This window comes from Osmerus eperlanus, chromosome 7 (genome assembly GCF_963692335.1).
Source record: "Osmerus eperlanus chromosome 7, fOsmEpe2.1, whole genome shotgun sequence".
NCBI classification, from domain to species: Eukaryota; Metazoa; Chordata; class Actinopteri; order Osmeriformes; family Osmeridae; genus Osmerus; species Osmerus eperlanus.
Genome location: NC_085024.1, coordinates 14,036,801 through 14,056,227, shown reverse-complemented (window position 1 = coordinate 14,056,227; position 19,427 = coordinate 14,036,801). Strand labels below are relative to the sequence as shown.

The following is a 19,427-nucleotide window of genomic DNA, read 5'->3' as shown; positions in this document are numbered from 1 at the left end:
CGTTTTGAACCCCCAAATTTGCTACGTGCCGCACTTGAGGTCCACACAACAAATACCTTTTGTTCATACACCAATCAATTCTAAATCATATTTCATAGTTTGCATCATGACTGATCATACATTATCTTTAGTATTTCATTATCAGACTTTTACACTTTTATTAGTTTAGTAGCAACCGTGCACCAGCATTGTTTCTGCAAGGTCTTTGATTGTGTATCATGTTGATAGTTTTATTATCTTCTTGATATTTATTTAACTATCTTTTGCAATGTCCTACAACTTTGGGTAATTTTACTTTTGACTTTCAAATAATACGAGTTCAGTTTGTTTTGTGACCTTTATTTTGAAAAGGATGGAAGATTTGAACCGGAAAGGAAATTCCTTATTGTGCAGGCCTGCTTCTTCCTTCTCCCCATCCATTGCATTGCAAAGATGGTTGGAATGGAGCATTGATGGAACGACAACAGGTTTAGGTTGCCAAAATCATGAAATCATTTTCAGTGTATGAGCTGTCAGTCGTGTTTTTGCAATAAGATCTTTATGATCATTGCAAATTTAGTGTTTTATATGGACCTATGAGGGAGCTATATATTTGTTGCTTGCAGTGTAAGCTAGGCTAGTGCTAGCTTGTCAAATAAATGAATCCCTTACTTCCGTGCATCTGATTGCCGTAGCTAGCTAGCTAGCAAGCTAAATACCCAGCTTTTCATTATTTACTGTGCGGTGAGTATCTTGTCATCTATAGCACAATATTGTAAGTAAAGTTCTTATCTATCTAGGTAGTTTACCTATTAGCACGGGATGCCAGTGCATTCTGTAGCCACCATATGGAACCTCCGACCTTATTCTAGGTACAGTAGCCTGCTAACGTAAGCTAGTTATTAACGCCCTGCCACACATTAACTTTGACCATGTAAGTAGGATAGCTGGCTGGCTAGCAAAACAGCGTAGCTAGCTTACTGGAAGTTTAGTTAATACATGTTAGTGCTACTATAGTTGCATGTTTGTATAGCCTATAATCTACCAATATTGATCATGCTTATGTTGTAATATCTCCCATCAAGTCCTATCCATCATCATGGCTATCCCCCAGTTCCGCCTGTTTAAATTATGCACATGCCTCGCTACCCTGCTCTCATTCTTCAAGAGGCTGATTTGCAGGTAAGGAGACCGTGTAACGTAAAAATAACTGATATTCGGTATCACCAGTTATGTCCAATTAGTGCTGCTTGAACAATATGTGAATATTGAATACAATCTTCAACATGTAGATTTGTGTTAAGTCAAGAGCTCATAATTATTTATATTTTTTGTAAGTTTCAAATTATTTGACGTGGGTCCATTTGCCGGTCTCTCCTACTAACGTCTTGTGCTTCCTGCTTCCACGCTGCGCAGGTCAGGGAGGTTACGCAAGCTGAGTGGTGACCAGATCACTCTTCCTACCACAGTGGACTTCTCATCCGTACCCAAACAGGTGAATGACGTATATATGAGCCATGTACTGTATGTCACGGTAACGGCAGCTAGTTACATCAAGCTAAATACTAGGATGTGAAATAATAATCCAGACAGAGGGTAGTTTGATGTGTACATTTTGACCTCCCTCCGTGCCCCTGTACAGCCGGAAATAGAGGAGTGGAGCTCGTGGGACGAGGATGGGCCCACCAGCATCAAGATCGAGGGCGGAAACGGCAACGGAGCTCCACCCTCACCCGACCAGGAGGAGGAGGAGCCGGACTACTTTAAAGACATGACCCCCACCATCAGGAAAACGCAAAAGGTAAATTAGTCGGTATTGTCAGCGTCATGGATGTGGTCCAGAAACTAGAGGTAAACGCAAGGAAACGGTTGTCTGGAACAGAACAGCCCAATCTGTGACTTTACAGAGACCTTATAGAATCACACATTGGTTTCAAACCGTAACCTTTTTTCAGTTTCTTTGCAACAGTCAGGAGAAATCCGATCCGTTTTGAACTTGCTCTCTTTCCTCCGTGCTACGTTCTCCCCCAGATCGTGCTGAAGAAGAGGGAGCCTCTGACCTACCTGGCTCCTGACGGCCCGGGGGGCTTCTCCAGCCGCCTGGCGGCCACTCAGGACACCTCCTTCATCCAGCCCTCGGTGAGTCCCCCCCCTCCCCCACCCCCACGATGCGCTAGACGCTTCCCCCCCCCGAGGGTCCCCCTCCCCCCATTTTTCCAGTGAATTCAAATCTGTCACCATGCACTGGAGCACCACATCATGAACAATGCAGCCCATCCTGGATGCTGAGGACACCTTCAATCAGTTCCTCAGCCGCTACGTCTCAGCTGTCAACATTTGATAATCATTCAGTATGCATAAGTATCTCTGAGTGCACCGTTGAACTTGAGCCTAAACGAAGGCTGTGACCTGCCACGAACGGCGACTTGGCCCCATGCAGCAGTGTGACAAACATGTTTGTGAATGTCCTGACACGGCCCCTTGTCCTCTTCTCATGTCCCGCGCCGGCCACCAGTCTGAGCTGGGGGACATGGACGCCTGGCAGGAGGACCCCAGCGCCTGGGAGGAGGAGTCAGACGCAGCCTGGGAGGCTGAGGAGGTCCTCAGGTACTGGACCTGGACACTGCTCCATTAACCCCCTTCACCCTGCTGGTTAACATGGATTGGTAGTGTGCTGTGCGTCCAGCAGATGGCAGTGTGTTCACTGACTGATGACTCGACATAACATGACGTGTAGGCGTTGGCTTTGTTTACTATTGCGTTACTATACCGGCCCAGCATGTGTCTTCCGGTTGTTGTATTATTCACGGGGATAGACGTTAAGATAGCCGACTAGCCAGAGCCTGTAACGCTTGAGGTTTAGAACAATCCTGTGAGGAGGTTTTAGAGGCTGCAGCACCGTGCAGCGCTGAGAGCTCTATCCCTGTCAACCTTTCATTCTGTGTCCCTCTCCCTCTCTCCCCCCCCCCTTCCTTAGGCAACAGAAGCTGGCAGACAGGGAGAAGCGTTCGCTGGAGCAGCAGAGGAAGAAGATGGAGAAGGACGCTCAGAGGATGATGAGGAAGGAGCAGAAGATGGCCGTCAAGCTGTCCTAACACAAAGGGAGTCACAAACACTGAATATGAACATGTAATACCTGCCGCCACCTCCCCCTCTTCAAAACGGGATCTTCATCGTCGTCATCATCGTCGATCCTCGACTGTCATTCACCTTGAACAGTACCAGCAACCAAGGGCATCATTGAGGCTGTGCATTGCAGGGGTAACCACACTTGGGACTGCGGGCCCTCGCTGGCCCCTGGTTACCCTGACCCCCCCATGGGCACAACGTTGAAAGCGCAGGCCCTGGAGGCTGGCCTCTCCCCTCTGGTCACCGTCAGCAGAGGCTGAAGTAGTTGAAGTAGACCCCCCCTCCCCCCTCATCTGTCACCCAGACTAGGCTCACATTTCTGTAAGTAGACGCTAGATCTAGAATACAAAGAACCGTTGACATTTTTGCTTCCCAGGATTATGTATAAATATACTTAAGCCCGCTGTATGGAGCTGGTGGACTTGGAGGAGGTACGATCTGTCTTATTTGTCTGCTAGTAAACAAAAGAGGGTCATTTAATTCAGAATACATTTCAGTGGATAAATCTGTGACATCCCTTTTTTTGCTTGATCATTGTGCTTTTTATTTAAATGTTCTTCTTCTTGGTTAAAAACACATTTTCTCAGTGCTGTTGCTTGATATCCTCTGCAGCCCTGCCCTGAATACTCTGGCGTTCAGAGGAAAGGCAGGGGGAGATTCTGAACATGTGAAATTAAACCAATCCCAGGGTTCTGATAATAAAGTTCAGCCTTACCTAAGAGTTAGCTACGGGTTCCTATGGTAACCTTGTGGCTGGTGACGCACCAGATTCCATCCTTTTTCTTCTGTGTCATCAAACAATCCCTGCTTTTTAACACACCAAAATACTGCAGACTCTTGTTAAGGATATTGAGCCATTCAGTCAGTTCAATGGTTTTGTTTCTTAAACATAATGTAGCATACACACACACACACTCTCATTTATGTGCCCCCCATTGGTAAGCTCAGTGTACAGAAAGATAAGGGTAGCCAATTACAGCTCTAGTCTGAGCCATGGGTGAAATGCCAGGATGGAGTACTCCTCTTGTGACCTCTGACGACCCCTGAGGATCCCCTGTATACACCACCCCACAGTCAGAAACCACAGAGGAGTCTGATCACTGCTGTGATGAGACCCCACAGGCAGAAACCACAGAGGAGTCTGATCACTGCTGTGATGAGACCCCACAGTCAGAAACCACAGAGGAGTCGCTGATCACTGCTGGGATCAGACAAGGACCAGAACCAACACACAACCTGTCAAGCATTAGTATACCTATGGTTTGGAATGCAGTGGAAGGTTTCTGGATAGGTGGGAAGAGAGGAAGAGAAGGGGATGAGAGGAGCGCAAACCCAGAGAATAGAGAGCACTTTAATAGTCTCCAACAGAGATGTCTAGTTGTCATGGAAACATTAGGCAATCTTCCTATGCGGATGAGATGCCGTGGATCAGATCATATGTTTGAATAGAGCCTGTATGGTAGATATCAAACAGACCTGTTGGGTGGTGAGGATGACATTCTAATTAGACTCTGACCTCCTAACAGGTCTGTAGGGGTGAGACGAGATTTGTTCTGAATGTTACAAAGATGGATGTTTCTGGAGCTACAGGGTGCTTATGTTAATTTGGTGATATTTTGCTGAAGGAATCACTCATTGCATCCAAATTGTGGGATGCTTTCATCTGAGCATTTCGTATATTAAGGCCATTGCATGAATTGTTGAAATAACTTTACAAAGACATTTGGTTAATGGCAATACTCTTATTGTATGTCAAGTTTGGGTTCACTTGTTTTTAAATGAGCTATGATGCTTTGAAATGTGCATGATCTCATTTGTCTTTGTCAATAAATATTGTTTCATTTTTTGCACATTATTCATAAAAAAAAAAAAATCTCTGGATCCCTTTTCTCTGTGGATGAATTTTTGTCATGATCAAACACATATCCAACATGATTTTCCCAGATTAATAGAGCACAGGGAATTCCCAAAGTACTTTGATGATTATTAGAACATTACCTATTGTCTGTGTGGTCGAGTCTATGAAAAAGTATTATCTGCTTTCAATGTCAGTATGCCTAGACACAACAATGCTATAGTGCATTACAGAGTCCTCTTATCTAACCCATATCCTATTCAAATCCTGTATTCCTCTGGTTTTCAGAGAACATAATTATAACAAATACACCAACAAGCCATGTGACCATGACCATCAATTTATATCGATGTCACCTATGACCCCAAGGTCAACCACCCTCTCAGCCACAAGGTCAGACTGTCCTGTATGCTTGCTCTTCTCATAACCCATGACGTAACATCACCATCTGTCTACGAGTACGCCCACGCCTGCCACGCAGCACGAACCCCCCCCCCCCCCCCCCCCCCAGTGGAGGTTTGGGAGAGGGGAACCAGCTCAGTCCTCTCAGACAGATTATCAGCTCTGTTCCCGCTGGTTTTAACCAGTTTTGTCTTCTTCCGTTTCCGAAATGAGATCATGCTGCGTGTGAGAGGAATGGTAGTCTATTGGTGTCACACTGCAGGGCTTTGCAATCAGATGGACATCCGGTTATTAGCTCATCCTCCGTCACTCACCCTCTCATTTGACCCCTCCTTTTCTCATCCCACAACCCCTCTCCTCCTCCATCCACTTCTACTCGTCAGCCAGTCAGTCAGCCACCCGGCCAGCACAGATTACAGCAGCTGCCCAGCTTCATCAGTCCACCAGTACTGTGAGCAACACTTGGGTTAAAGTTATGCAACCCAGCATCTCCATATGGTGGCAAAGGAGGGGGGCGGGGGGGCAGGGGGGCGCCTTACTTGGCACGGAAGAGCTCCCTGCCCTCTTCTTGGCATGGTAGCAGTCAGTTCCCTGGCTTCCTCCTAACTCTGATTAAAACGACACGTTACGTCACGGAATAACACGAGAGCGAAGTGCCCAGCCCTGCTGAGAGTCTGGCTCTGTTCTCCTCCCCATCTCCCCAGCCCAGGGGGTGTCCCAGGTGGCCTGAGGAGAGCTGCTACAGTGGGCTACACACATCGGGCAGAGAGGGATCTAATGCACAGGCTTTCAGCCCTGTCCAAGGCAGACCGTGCAAGCCTTAGAAAGCCTTTATAGAAGACGTCAAGAGAATACACCCTCTCAGGAATGTGTGTGTGTGTTGGGGGGGAACGGGATGTCTTATTCACAAGAGCTTGTTTCTCGAAGAGCTGAGGTACAACTGCCATTAGGTGTTAAGTGAACGGAGGCAGGTCGCAAGGAATGTGGGTTCTGAGCAGGAGCAGTGAACCGTTAGATTACACAGCTCACCCTGGCATGTATGGACTAGCAGCCCCAGCAATTATACATGCCCCTTAATCTGAGATTAATGGACTACCAGAGATTAAGATGTGTGTGTGGGGGGGGGTGGGGGTGTAATTGGGTTGTGGGTCCAAGAACACTTTGGGGCCAATGTTCACAAGAAGAATTTACATCCAAAAACATTGAAACACATTGACCTCCAATTGTCCATAAACATCCTTCTGAGTGGAGGGGGCTGTTCCAGGAACAAGAATCATCTCACTGCTGAAACCTAAGGGCCAATAACATCAGAAACAACCAAGTAGAGCCAGACACCTGACTGGGGTTATCTTTTCATGCTTTAATAATAAATATAACAGGACATTTGATGTAAACCAACAGTATTGCACATAGCTCAGGCACATTACAAGTGTCAGTCTTATCGAAGCGTATTCCTATGAACAAGTCGACACACGGACATGTAAAAAGCTCTACTCCCAGGGAGAAAAAATACATATTTTACTAAACGTCAACAAGTGAACAAACGTTAAAGCTTTGGCTAAGGTGTATTTTTATTTAATTTTTTTCCTTTTTCTTTACAGGAAGCACAATGACCGTTATAAACTCTCAAACTTGTAGAAACCCTTTCTCAACACATTCACCTTAACAGAAATATCCTCAATCTCAAACATCCCAGTACTTTCAGAACATGGCTGACGTTTACAAAGTGGTACATGACACCAGCATAGGACAACAATGAAACGTAACCACATACCTAGATGATTAGCATATATACCCACAATTCAGCATAACAAAACCAAAGGAAAAATAAATAAAATTAATAATGAATCCCTTTAAACACGCCTAAACTCATGGCATCTGTACAGTGCAAAAATAACAGCGTGGATCCCAAAATAAATCTGCGTCCATATTTACGTGTAGAAATATTACATTCCCACAGATACTCTAAGAAAAGTGTGTTCTAGCAATGCTGAAGTGCTGTGGTGTGTTGGGAGGGGGTGGGGTGGGGGGCAGCTGGTCTAGGACAGTGGTCCCTTATACACAGTGGTGGTAAGCCAATTTACAGTAGACCTACATGACCATGAACTAGAATGGAGATCCTAGAGCCTTGAAGAGGGGGGAGGGGCTACACATCTGGGCCACGAGTGACGTGCCGGAGGGAGTGCAATCCCATGATGCAGCAGCCACGGATGAGCGAGGCAATGTTGTAGACTGGAGTACGGCCGTCGATGCCATGGCGCGAGTACAGCCAAGCCACCGTGGGCAACACTGGTGCCGCCACGGCAACAAGGTCAACTAGGAAGCTGCTGCTCCAGTAGCTTTTGCTGACCACATCCATTCCTGGCTCCAGGCAGGACTCCTCCCCCGTGCTCACAGTGAAGTCCAGCTCCTGCATAAACCTTGAGGGCTCTAGGACCTCAGGGGCTTCTTTTGGCTCTTGGCTCTGGCACAGCCCGGAGTCAGAGGTGGTGGCTGGGCTCTCTTGGGGAGCAGGAGGGAGTGGGCTGGGGCTGGGGGGAGAGGCAGGCAGCTTAGCAGAGGCAGGAATGAATAGAGGCCCTGGGACAGGGGCGGATCTAGAGGTGGAGGCATGGGCAGAAGCGGGAGCGGGAATACCCAGGAGGCAGCTGTAGACTGGGAGCAGGGCGTCTTCGACAGACCCCCCATGGCGCTTCAGCAGCTGCAGCAGGAGCGCCTGCAGGTCTGGAGGGATGGTCACCACTTCCGTCTGAATGCCCTTCTCCTCTGGGACGACCTTGGACGGAGCGGGGGAGCTGGAGCCACAGGGGGCTGATGTGGTCTTCCCCTCTTCCTCCTCCTCATCCTCCACTCTACTGTGCAGCAACAGTGTGGACACGCCTGGATCCAGCCCTGTCCCAGGCCCCTCCCCTAGCTTCCCACTGCCATCCTGGCTGGTCTCCATGGCGGTGGACATCAGGACGTGTTCCAGGATGTCTGTACGGCTGGCTAGCTCATCGTTCACCAGTAGCCCGCTGTCCGCCATGACCTCTGCAGCCTGGTCCTCCAGGTCCCCGGCCCCGGCCTCCAGAACCACAGCCTCCTCCTGCCCCTGCTGGTCCCCTGGGCTGGAGGACTGGCTGCCGGGGGAGTCGTCACCGATGAAGTCCAGGGTGGGCTCCACCTGAAAGGTGGAGCCGCTCTGGGCCAGCTCCATGCTGTGAAGCAGCGACTCCAGCTTGCGGTTCTGGATGTTGATGTCGATGAAGTACTTGTGGATGCCCTTGTCCTTCTCCATCAGGCTGCCCTTCATGGTCTCCACCACCTGGCGCAGCTGCTTGATCTCCTTGCGAGCCTCCTTCAGAGACAGCTGCGCCTCCACGCGGTGACACTCCTCCTCGATCCAGTCCTCCCGCATCCGGCCCAGTTGACCCTTCAGCTCCTCAACCTCCATATCCCTGGGAGAGAGAGTGCGACAGAGATCAGATAAGACTGTGAGGACATTGCGTTTCCTTTCGTCTTAACTATTTTAGCCACCAGCTAAATGTTACTACAAATCGGGTTGGATTCAATTGTATTTTAGTAACGATAAAATATGAGTACAGTCTCATATGTAAGCTACTTGGGAGACTAGATCAAGTGAACACGGGTGACAGCCACCATCCCTGCCCCAGCTCTGGTACCTGTCATGGACAACATTCTCAGACTCCCTCAGCTTGCCCTTCAGGTGCCTGATGGCCACCTCCTTCTGCTGCAGGGGGGTGAGGTACTGCTCGGGGTGCGGGGGCCGGATGCCGTGGTTGTCTCCACAGGACTGGTACCGCCCCAGGCTCACTCTCCTGGAGGGGGCAGAGAAGTACTCCACCATTTTAACGCTCAGACTAAGTGTGTGTGTGTGTGTGGGGATGACATGAATCAGAGACACATTCTCGCTGAACAGGCCCAAAATGTAGGGATGGGGGAGGAGGCAAGCTCAGTGCAGAACTCCTAACGCGTTTTCATACAAGAGGAGGCCTAAATCATTTGGGTCGGTTGACCGAAGTGCTCTAGGGAGGCAGCTGCTAAGTGAATGTGTGTTTTTTTTCTCTCTCAGAGGATTAATAGCCTGTGGGTTGATGCAGCAGCCTTAAACGTCAATATCAAGTTGTTTCGCCTTGCCAAGGATGGATGGGTAAGAGACCACAATTATTTGGAAGAAGCTTAAACATGTCTCTGCTTGGATCAGTCTGACCCAAGACCATTTCACGATCAATAGCCTCCAATAGATCTTTTCAAGATTGGCCTTCGGTTGAACACCAGCCGTTCAGGAAAGTTATGCACTGATCGGTGTTTGATCACATTTCTAAATGGTTTGATGAGGTGCATCTTTGTATGAGAGATAAAAGAGAGATGAGCGAGAGAGCGAGGATCTGGCTCATATGCAGAGCAGCCTGTTCTTTCAGACAGTCTCACAGAAAGATTCTACATGCTAGCAACCTGGGACTCGAGCTTTGAAGCCTGCTCTGCGTCTGACAGAAATAGAACAGGCAGCAGCAGGCAGAGACCCAGCGCATCACGTGACACCCCGCCGGGTGGGGGGGGGGGGGAGAGAGAGAGAGAGAGAGAGAGAGAGAGAGAGAGAGAGAGAGAGAGAGAGAGAGAGAGCAAAATATTTTATATAAAAAGGACAAAACTCAAAAACGACCCTGCAACGAGAGGAAAAAATGACAATGCAGTTATGCAGATTTGTATGCATACGCCATGCAGACGGAAAGTGAAATAGGCCTTGGGCTGAGATGAGCGGGTGTTGGTAGCTTTTGTTTGGAAGGACAAGGCTGACTGCTGTGGTTGCTAGCAGCCATAGCAACGCACTAACCCTCCAAAAGCTGCCACTTGAGACGGCAGGACGGTTACAGATTGATGAAACGTCAGCTCCAAAATGCTGGGGTGAGCCAGTCAGGCATCCAGACATGATCAAATATTCATGGAATCCAAAAATCCCCCTCCCACCACACATCCACAGACACAGGCATTTTTTCTGAGTACTAAAAGCAGACATTTGTAAATCAAATCCTTTTAATCTCAGCATAACCCAAACATGACCTATATAATCCCTGTCTCTCCGTAGAGTAGGGGGAAATGATAAAACCGTCTCGGCACAAAGCCTAATCTAGCCACCCACTCATACCTATCCACCCCTCAACACCATTATGTCCTTGACCCACATGTATGTGTGTGTGGGAGTCGATGTGTGCATGTGTGTGTCTACCTGGAGGTGGGGCTGGAGTTGCTGCTGCTGTTTGTGGAGGAGGGGGGGGCTTTAGGGGGGGTCCTGTAGGGGGCGTAAAGCTCTGCATCGCGATTGGCTGTGGTGATCCCAGCTGGTTTGAACACCGGGAGGCTTCTGATGTGGGTGCCACGGCTACAGGAGACAGTAGAGATATTAGAGATGGGAGCAGAGATAGGAGAATGGTGAAGTTGTAAGAATATGTGCACTCTCCAGGTGTGTGTCCTGTGTGGAGGTACCTGCCCAGGTGTGTGTGTGTACGTATGCGAGTGTGGAGGAACTTGTCCAGGTGTGCGTGTGTGTAAAAAGTAAGTTCATTGTATTTATAAAGCACATTTCAAAACCAGGAATACAAGGTGCTGTACAATAAGAACACTGAAAATAGTGTGTGCACCTGCGCAAGGAGATCTTTCTCCCCGTGGAGTTGGAACCTTGCAGCTCCCTGGCCTTCAAGCTGCCTGCGCTGCTGGAAGAGCTGAAGTCCGCCTCGCTGCCTGGAACACACACACACGTGAGTAAACAATCATCTACCCTCTCAGTCACACACACACACACACACAGACTTACGATCAGCATGACCACACATGGGGCAGCCGCTGTAAAATATGTTTGTATTCCCAGTCATTGCGTCTCTGCTGTCTAAACCAGGAGAACACCGACTCCCTCTTCCATCTAGCCATGTCTAGTTAAGACTTGGTGAGAGTCTCTGTGTGAGAGACTGTCGCAGTGTTCAGATCATGTTACAGCGCTCGAACAGTCTGACCTCACTCACTAATGACAAGCAACGACCAGATAAACATGCCCTCTCAAACCCTCCTCTCTTTGCCCACTGGACTATTTAATACCTCTCGTTTCTCCATCCCTCTTCAATCACTCTCAAAATGTCCCTTGACTGAAAAACCACATGCAAAAAAAGCAGCATGCAAAATGTGTCACAAAACGCACGTGACACGGCCAAAACCTACCTGAGTAGCAACGTTTCCCATTTGATAAAACCATTATATTTCCAAAATATTCTGGTCGTGCTTTGTGACTTACAAACAACAGTGACTCATTAAACTGATCATGAGTGGCTTGGCGAGTATCATATTAGAGCTGACCGACACACAGCCAATCAGAGGAGAACCCCCCTGCCTGCCAATCAGTCTAATTGGCAAACTCCAACTACCTACTTGTCAACCAATCAGCATGTCTCTGTAGAGCTTTGAGTGAGACTAGGCGAGGGGTGCCAGGGAAGAGCAGGAAATGAGACCAATTGTTGTCTCTGGTGTGAGATTAGAGCTAGGACTGTATGTTCACATAGAACAGGTGTCCAGACTGCTTGTCTCTCTCTCTCTCTCTCTCTCTCTCTCTCTCTCTCTCTCTCTCTCTCTCTCTCTCTCTCTCTCTCTCTCTCTCTCTCTCTCTCTCTCTCTCTCCCCGTGTTCATCCCTTTTTTGTCCGAGTGGCTGTTCATCAACCAGAGGCTGTTTAGCCATGCATGAGGCTGCCGACTGCTGACGGCTCAGACAAACACAGTCACATACTTAAACACACACTAACACACTTAAACTTGTGCTCTAACTCACAACACTTAAACTCACACGCATGCTGACACGCTTCAACTCACACACAAACAAGCCAACAAGCTGTTTTATGATTGTCCACTAATGACTAAATCAGACCTGAGCAAAAGGACAAATTAGTTACTAACACAAGAATGGTCAACGTTTTTTTTAACTCAGGGATTCTATTCATAGACAGAGCCTGTTAACTGGTTCTCACTTAGTTGAAGATGGCTCAAGAGCAAAAAAAGATATCTGCAGAAATGTGCTAACCCTGGTTAATGTGCTAACCCACATTGTACTTACCCCTGTTCAATGTGCTAACCCTGGTTAATGTGCTAACCCTGGTTAATGTGCTAACCCTAGACAGTGTACTTACCCCTGGTCAATGTGCGTGGTCTCTGCTCCCTCTTGTGCCTGGGTGGGGGGTTGTCCTCTGGGATCCACTCCGCCATCACCCTCACCCTCTTCACCTTGTTCCTGCGCTCAGGGGGGGGCGGGGTGCCTTGGGGGCTGTGGTCAGAGCCTGGCGGAGTTTTGGAGGGGGACACAGACTGACTAGTGGGGCAGCCGGTGTCATCTATGCAGACCGGTAAACAGCAGTCGCGCGCACAGGCAAGGGAACACAGCAGGCAGACAGAGCTCAAGGTTCACAGACAACACTTGTTATTGTATGAGCAGATAAGGGTGAACTGAGGGTGATTACATGTTGACATTGACCGCATGCACTCCGTATTACTGTCTCTCTCATCATACACTCACAAATACAGGGCTCCTACACTAAAACGAGTATGCAAGGCATTGTTTAAAAATTGATAGTTGTTGTCATAAACTTGGAAAACTATAAATATGACTTATTCTGATTTAAACAGACAAAACTGTTTGTTTACATAATTTGCTTTGGCAAAATTGTATCAAATGATTTGTAATGGTTGATTTAACTGATTATTGTGTAAGGATGGGGATAAGACATGGATTACCGGTATTATTATTTTTTTACAGGCATTCCTTTTGGTCCACACATGATCCAATAGTACGATGTAAATAAAGTGGATTTACAAGAAGCATGTGCCAATGTGGGAACTGGGAAAATCATTATCTCTTGATTTAGGCTACAAGTCTTATGGAGGGTTGCGGGAATTACGGGCTTGCCCACCTGAGCAGAAGCTATTGGTGCTGATGGTCCGTTTGGAGTGGTCGGAACTGACGTCGCACTCCTTCCCCTCCTCTTCGGAGACAGGAGAGTCGGAGAGGGGTGAGTCTTTGTCCTTGGGCGGACAAGGAAGAAGCACCAAGCGGGGTATGCGACTGCGGGGGCTGCCCTTCTCCGGAAACTTCTTTTCCTGGGAACATAAAAAAAAAAGATAAAACACAACTGCATTACTTCGAGTATAAACCGTCAAATCGGTGCACCATTGTAGCCTACTTTATAGCCTACATTAATTGAGAATATAAAATACAGCCTATTTTAAAAGTATTCCCGGCTTTCTGTCACTGCTGTGAGGGGTAAAATATGAATGAAAACCCTGTTTCTCTACTGGGGACACGCCGACTATGCAACAATGCAAGACCTTTTTGCCATAAAATTTAAATAATCGAATCAACTTTTTTCCTAAATAGTCCTATATTACTCACCTCATACTCCTGGAATGGTCCCATTGTGCTTCACGCTGCGTTTCCCCCTAAAGATGTAAATAGGGAAAGGCAACATGAGAGGTATTTCTGCGCGGCATCCTGACGTGGCACTGAAGACTTCACTAACAAGGGGAACTTTGTCCAAAATCATTGCACCACTAATGCCAGCCGACCTCGCGCCACCTTGGCACAGATGGCGCTGCTGCCGACGGATCCGAACAGGGCCTCGCAGCGACTGACAAATAAGTAAAGTAAATTAAGTAAAGTTCTGAAATTTCAGAACTAATAGGATATGAATCAGTGGCAGCCTATAGGATACATTTAAAAACAAATATGGAAATAATTGGCTTGAAAAGTCGGAAATGTGAACGATGCGACTCTCTCTACTGACACCCAATACTCAGAGGATTTCAAAGTGAATCTCTGGTCACTAATCCCATATGGTTAAAGTAGTACACCAAATGACGAGTTTAATACCAGATGCAGTCGTTATACAACATAGAAACAGTACTTAAAATGCCAAAGAACTCAGATAAACAGACTGATGGACATGAGACAGACTTCATGTCATTGTGAATGTGTGAGTTTCTTACATACTTGTACAGGACTTTTTAATTGCTGTTCGATGGTTAAATAATTCAGAGGATTTGTATGCAATCATACTACTACCTCTGGTAGTTGAAGAAGAATGGTTATGTAAGTGCTTACGTGTTCGACCCCAACCCTCGCCCCTCTTCCCCCCCACCACCACTTCGAAAATGACGTAAGTAACCCCCGAGGTCTGTATTGCCTCCGCTCCGATGCATCCCGATGCCTCTTCTTCCTCATCCTCATCCTCTTGTTCGCCAGACCAGATACTCCTTCTGGGTCTCTGACAGGAACCCTCGGGGATGCTGGGTAAACATTGTCTTCCATATCCTCCTGTCTCTCAGCAAGCTGGCATCGTCACCCAAACTACCACGGCTGTTTCCCAGGGACATCCCGATCCAAGCAGAGTTATTCCAGCCACCACCAGACCCACAAACCAAGGTTTGAGGCCACTGTAAGTATAGACCTGAAATAAGGTGCACATCTAGATACACCAGGGTGCGGTTCTATGGGCGTATGTGAAGCCCTCTGTGACATTGTAAGGACTTTACAAATAATATTTGATTAGATTTGATAGCCATTGGTGGATGTATCAGATGATATGCCCACAGTGGCATCCCACACTGTGGTTCACCGCCCGGCACCCTGCGCGTCTTTGCCCACCTCCCTGGCAAGCTGGCACACAAAGCGAAATCTGATTAGGCAGAGCTGAGATATCAGCCCATGCCCTAGCAACAGGCTTAGCAACAGAGGAAAGAACCTCCAGAACGGCTCAGACCGGGACCAATTAGAACCACAGTCTGTAGACCAGCACCCTGAGCCTGATACACAGCACATACTTGGATCTGGAGGTCCATTTGATACCATTCTGTCAAAGCAAATTATGTAAAAATACAGTCTTGTCTGTTTAAATTAGAATAACTCATATTTATAGTTTTACAAGTTGATGACAACAAAGCAACTATAGTCTAATTGATTCCCCAAATGGAGGTTGTATTGAGTTTTCTGTGTATTTTCTGTGAGTGTGTGCGTGTGTATGTTCTGTATGTTGTGCGTGTGTGTGTTGTGTGTGAATGTTCTGTAAGCTGTGTGTATATGTTGCGTGCCTTGTGTGTATATGTTGTGTGCCTTGTGTGTATATGGTGTTTGTTGTGTATGTGTGCAATGTGTGTTGCTTTTGAGTGCATCGCTTGTGCCTGCACTTTAGAGTATATAGCCTGTGGGGGTTATGCAATCCCTGTTATTGTAACATCATAACTTATTCAAAGCAATATTTTAACTGTAGATAAGAGTTGGCATTTGAAAGTTTCATGGGTGATTGTGTGTGTATGTGTGTTCGTACAACACAGGAGTTGTTATTCAGCACCAGATCTGAGCTTTTGGGATTTTATGGATCACCTCAGGATTGAATTTAGCCTCTTGGGTGAGGCCAAGGCATGAATGATGATGTGCAAGATATTTTTTGATCAAAATATGGGCTATTAGTACAAAAGCTTTGCAAAAATGTGCTCCTATCCACTTTTACCCGACAAACTATTGCAACAGCAGACTGATTACCTCTGGTGTCTTGACTACACCTCTGCATGGTGAAGCTCTACCCAGCGATGTTATTGTTTTTGCATCGTCTTTTAATCCTCCACATCTGCTCGTGACAGCTCCCAGCAGAGGCATGTTGTCTCAGATACTCAACCCGCTCTGCTGTAACTGTCCTATCTCGCATTCAAGGACAATGGAGACAGTCGTCAAGATTGTTGTAAAACTACGGCATGAAATCTGTGTCGCTGTCCAAAGACTCATGGTGCTGAAATCAGCCGTCTTTAAACTTCAGCTCCCTGCCTGTCAACCTGCCCCACCTCGTTGGCTAGCCTACGCAGCATCCAAACAAACAGTCTACCCTAACATTAAAGACCATGGTATTATCATCTTATTCCTATATGTATATATTTATACACTACACACAAAGCATAAATACAATATTTTGTTCAATTTTGTGAAGAGTACACATGCAATCTCTGTTTTGAATAATTCAAACGTCATCTCAAGAAAATATTTAGTACACAGTTCTGTCTTTTAAACATCAAGACAATGTCATCAGACTGTTTCTTTCAAAATAACATACTTGCCTGGATGTTGCGTGCCAATTTCTCCAGTCGCTATGGATGAGCGCTATGAGTGAAGCACAAAGGGTCCGTTATCCTCTGCGTGCTTGGCGGTTCTGACTGGTGAGCCAGTGCGAGCCTGTGTTGGGTAGCTGTTCAAGTGCCCAGGACGAACACACATGATTGGACAAGGATGTGGCTCGTATTACACACACACCAATGAACGACGAAGGCTACAATATGACTGCTGGGCGTTAAAAGTATGTTACATAACGTAGGCATGTTTATTAGGACATACGCCTCTTTTTGGTTGTCGACTCATGGTTTGCAGCCTAGCGTAACATTTCTGACGTAGACGACGTGACGCAGTTGTGTAGACTCAACATAACATGGAGATATAAATGTCCAAATAGTGCCCCCCCTCCAAAAAATAAAACAGACGTGCTCAAATTTGTTGGAAGCCCTCCCAAAAAACGAAGAGTGCACACTTTCCCATGTAATAACTTGGAACTGATTAAAGTAGTTTGCATCTCCCATTGTTTATTCGTCAATAGAACAATAGTAAACAATAAAAGTAGTAGTACTCTAGTTTTGAGCCATCTGTCCTAAGGACATTCTCCTAGAATGATTGTGCTTTGTGAATATGCATTGTCGATTTCACCTGTACCATGCTTGTTTATTATTTTCTTTCTGGTCTCCTCAGACAACTCTCTCCTTTGCTTTCCCTGCTCCATGTTCAGGGTGGTGCACAAGGATACCAAATGGCACAGTGACTATTTTCCTCCATTTATTAGGCTACATGACAGATTACAAGATTGGAGACATGTGTGGTACTAATTACAGAAATTGGTTTGGAAAATTAATCCTCTTTTCTAAGGGGTACCAAGAAATGTGTCCAGGACCTTTTATAATATATTTGTAGAATGAGCAATAATTCGTCTATTTTCACAGCTTCTTTGCTTTATTCGATGACATACCAAATACATGCAAGTATACATAATAATGTCATTGACGTATATATCATTTTTTTCAGGAGGAATGAAACATTATTTCAGCGAGCTGTAAGGGTACCAACAAATGTGATCACATCTGTATGTGTGAGGCATTGAGTTGGCATCCCATAATTGAAGCTGACTGTTGGGAAGACCCAGGTTAAAATAAAGATTGTCACTATAGAATGTCTCTTAGGTCCACCAACCTCCTGGAGCAGGAACTCTGCTGCCCTCTGTTGGACAATTCCTATACCATCATACAATACAGGGACAACTGGTGGAGCACACGGCATTTGATTGTATGCATCTTTACAATGAAACCATGTGGAAAACGAACAAGGCTAAAAATATGCTTTGTGACTTCATTGGTCAATAGAGGGGTGTTAACTCTGGACTACCTTGAACTTTGTTGTTGACGTTGCTTGTAAGGGTCTGGGATAGCCTTCAAACTGGCTTGCATGGAGACCTTCTACAATCACTGTCATTGCCCACATCGCTTTTGTGTCTTGGCCAGTTGGTTATCTTTGATTTATCCTTATCACAAATCAGTATGAGGTTCTTTCTTGTTTGTGAGTTTGTAGGACAAACTTAATACAGTACTGAAGCCTAAATTTTGACATTTGAGGTGGCAGATTGTGGTCCTTGCAAAATCATCAAAACATCATACATTTTAGTTTCTATTCTTATTGTTCTATTTTTCTGTAACATACTGGCAGCTGATGTCTTGAACTACAGATCCTGTAATTCAATAAAGTTTCAACTGTTTCAAAGTTCTTTTGTTGCCAGCTTTTCATTGACACATTCACTACGCATTCATTCAATTTCAGAAGCTGTGTCTGATATAATCTAAAATAGACTGAAATAGCAGGCCTACTTATTCTTGAAAAAAGGCATCCATCGAGGACACACGCGCATAGGATGTTATGCATTTTCCATCGCCAATAAGTGTCATGCAGATGGATGTCTAATTTCACTTGATTATGATAAATATTATATTTTGATCATTAATAATACAAGACATGAATAACTATTATGCTAGTCCAATATTAGAAAATCAGACATGACCTTCCATTGGTGATCAATCTAGGTGATTTATAGATAATTGTGCTGTTCTTGGTTCCTGGCTGACTGTGTTGTCTCCGTGACCAGTTCCGTGCATGCAGCTCTGAGACACAAATCTATTTAGATTGTCAGGACAAAATTATTATGAACAGTCAATTTGCAACGGACTTTGGAGGGCCTTGGACCGACAGTGTTATCTATGAGTAGTTCCCTTACTTGCAGTCCACATCACCACCAGTAGAGAGCAGTAAAGTTTTACAAAAAGAGATGCTTTTGTCATTTCTTAGAATTAAAGTTCCTGCAGAATCCTAAACAGAGATCTCTACCAAAGGAATTGAGAAGCTCTCTTAGTGCAGCTTATTGGACATATTTGACCTCATGGCTTCACATAAAAAAAATATCTGTTGCTACCCTGACATACAGTCAGTCGGTTGATGATGCGAAGGGTCAGGCACGTCTTGTGTCTAGGTTTCTCTTAGGATCAGTTCAAAGTTAATATTAGTTCAATATTAAGACGGATTATTATATTTTAAGTTTTTTTTAAATAAGAAAAACAACTGATGACGAGTTCTACTTATTTTGTTAAAAAGTAGTCAATACTTTTTTTTGTGATCATCCAAGTTATAATCTAGTAGACTAAACATTACCCAGGATTTTATATCAGACTGCTTTCTTGACCTCCAGTTAAAGTTGACCCAATGACCTTTGTCGACATGTTATTGTAGCTTTAAACTTGGGGTCCTGTTGCGTTACTTATGGCTTTGAGAATTGACTCTTTGCCCTAAACGAATGTCTCCTCCGTTTCAACGGCCAAAGAAAGACCGAATAATAGTTCTCCAATAAGTGGGCTATACTTGTAGCGTCTGAGTGGGCGTGTTTCCCCGTTGATGTAGTCTC

General features: G+C 45.9%; 2 protein-coding genes across 5 annotated transcripts; one reads left to right on the top strand and one right to left on the bottom strand.

The window, feature by feature from the left end:
- Positions 1-406: 406 nt before the first annotated feature.
- On the top strand, positions 407-3,897 carry ebag9 (estrogen receptor binding site associated antigen 9). Its single transcript, XM_062465042.1, has 7 exons — positions 407-723; positions 1,065-1,161; positions 1,396-1,474; positions 1,622-1,780; positions 2,011-2,118; positions 2,495-2,586; positions 2,957-3,897. The coding sequence occupies exons 2-7, from the start codon at positions 1,079-1,081 to the stop codon at positions 3,072-3,074; spliced, it is 639 nt and encodes a 212-aa protein (XP_062321026.1). The 5' UTR covers positions 407-723; positions 1,065-1,078; the 3' UTR covers positions 3,075-3,897.
- A 2,808-nt stretch (positions 3,898-6,705) lies between these two features.
- sybu (syntabulin (syntaxin-interacting)) lies at positions 6,706-16,668 on the bottom strand. Of its 4 annotated transcripts, none has more exons than XM_062465049.1 (8): positions 16,497-16,668; positions 13,790-13,836; positions 13,311-13,497; positions 12,534-12,734; positions 11,005-11,104; positions 10,593-10,745; positions 9,028-9,183; positions 6,706-8,802 (listed from the first exon to the last, which is right to left on the bottom strand). In XM_062465049.1, exons 2-8 carry the CDS (start codon positions 13,811-13,813, stop codon positions 7,512-7,514), a joined length of 2,112 nt encoding a protein of 703 aa, XP_062321033.1. In that variant the 5' UTR covers positions 13,814-13,836; positions 16,497-16,668; the 3' UTR covers positions 6,706-7,511. The 4 variants fall into 4 exon arrangements, with proteins under 4 accessions (XP_062321033.1, XP_062321031.1, XP_062321034.1 ...); XM_062465047.1 differs by having other exon boundaries at positions 16,501-16,668; XM_062465050.1 differs by having other exon boundaries at positions 12,534-12,680; positions 16,501-16,667.
- Between the last annotated feature and the right edge of the window lie 2,759 nt (positions 16,669-19,427).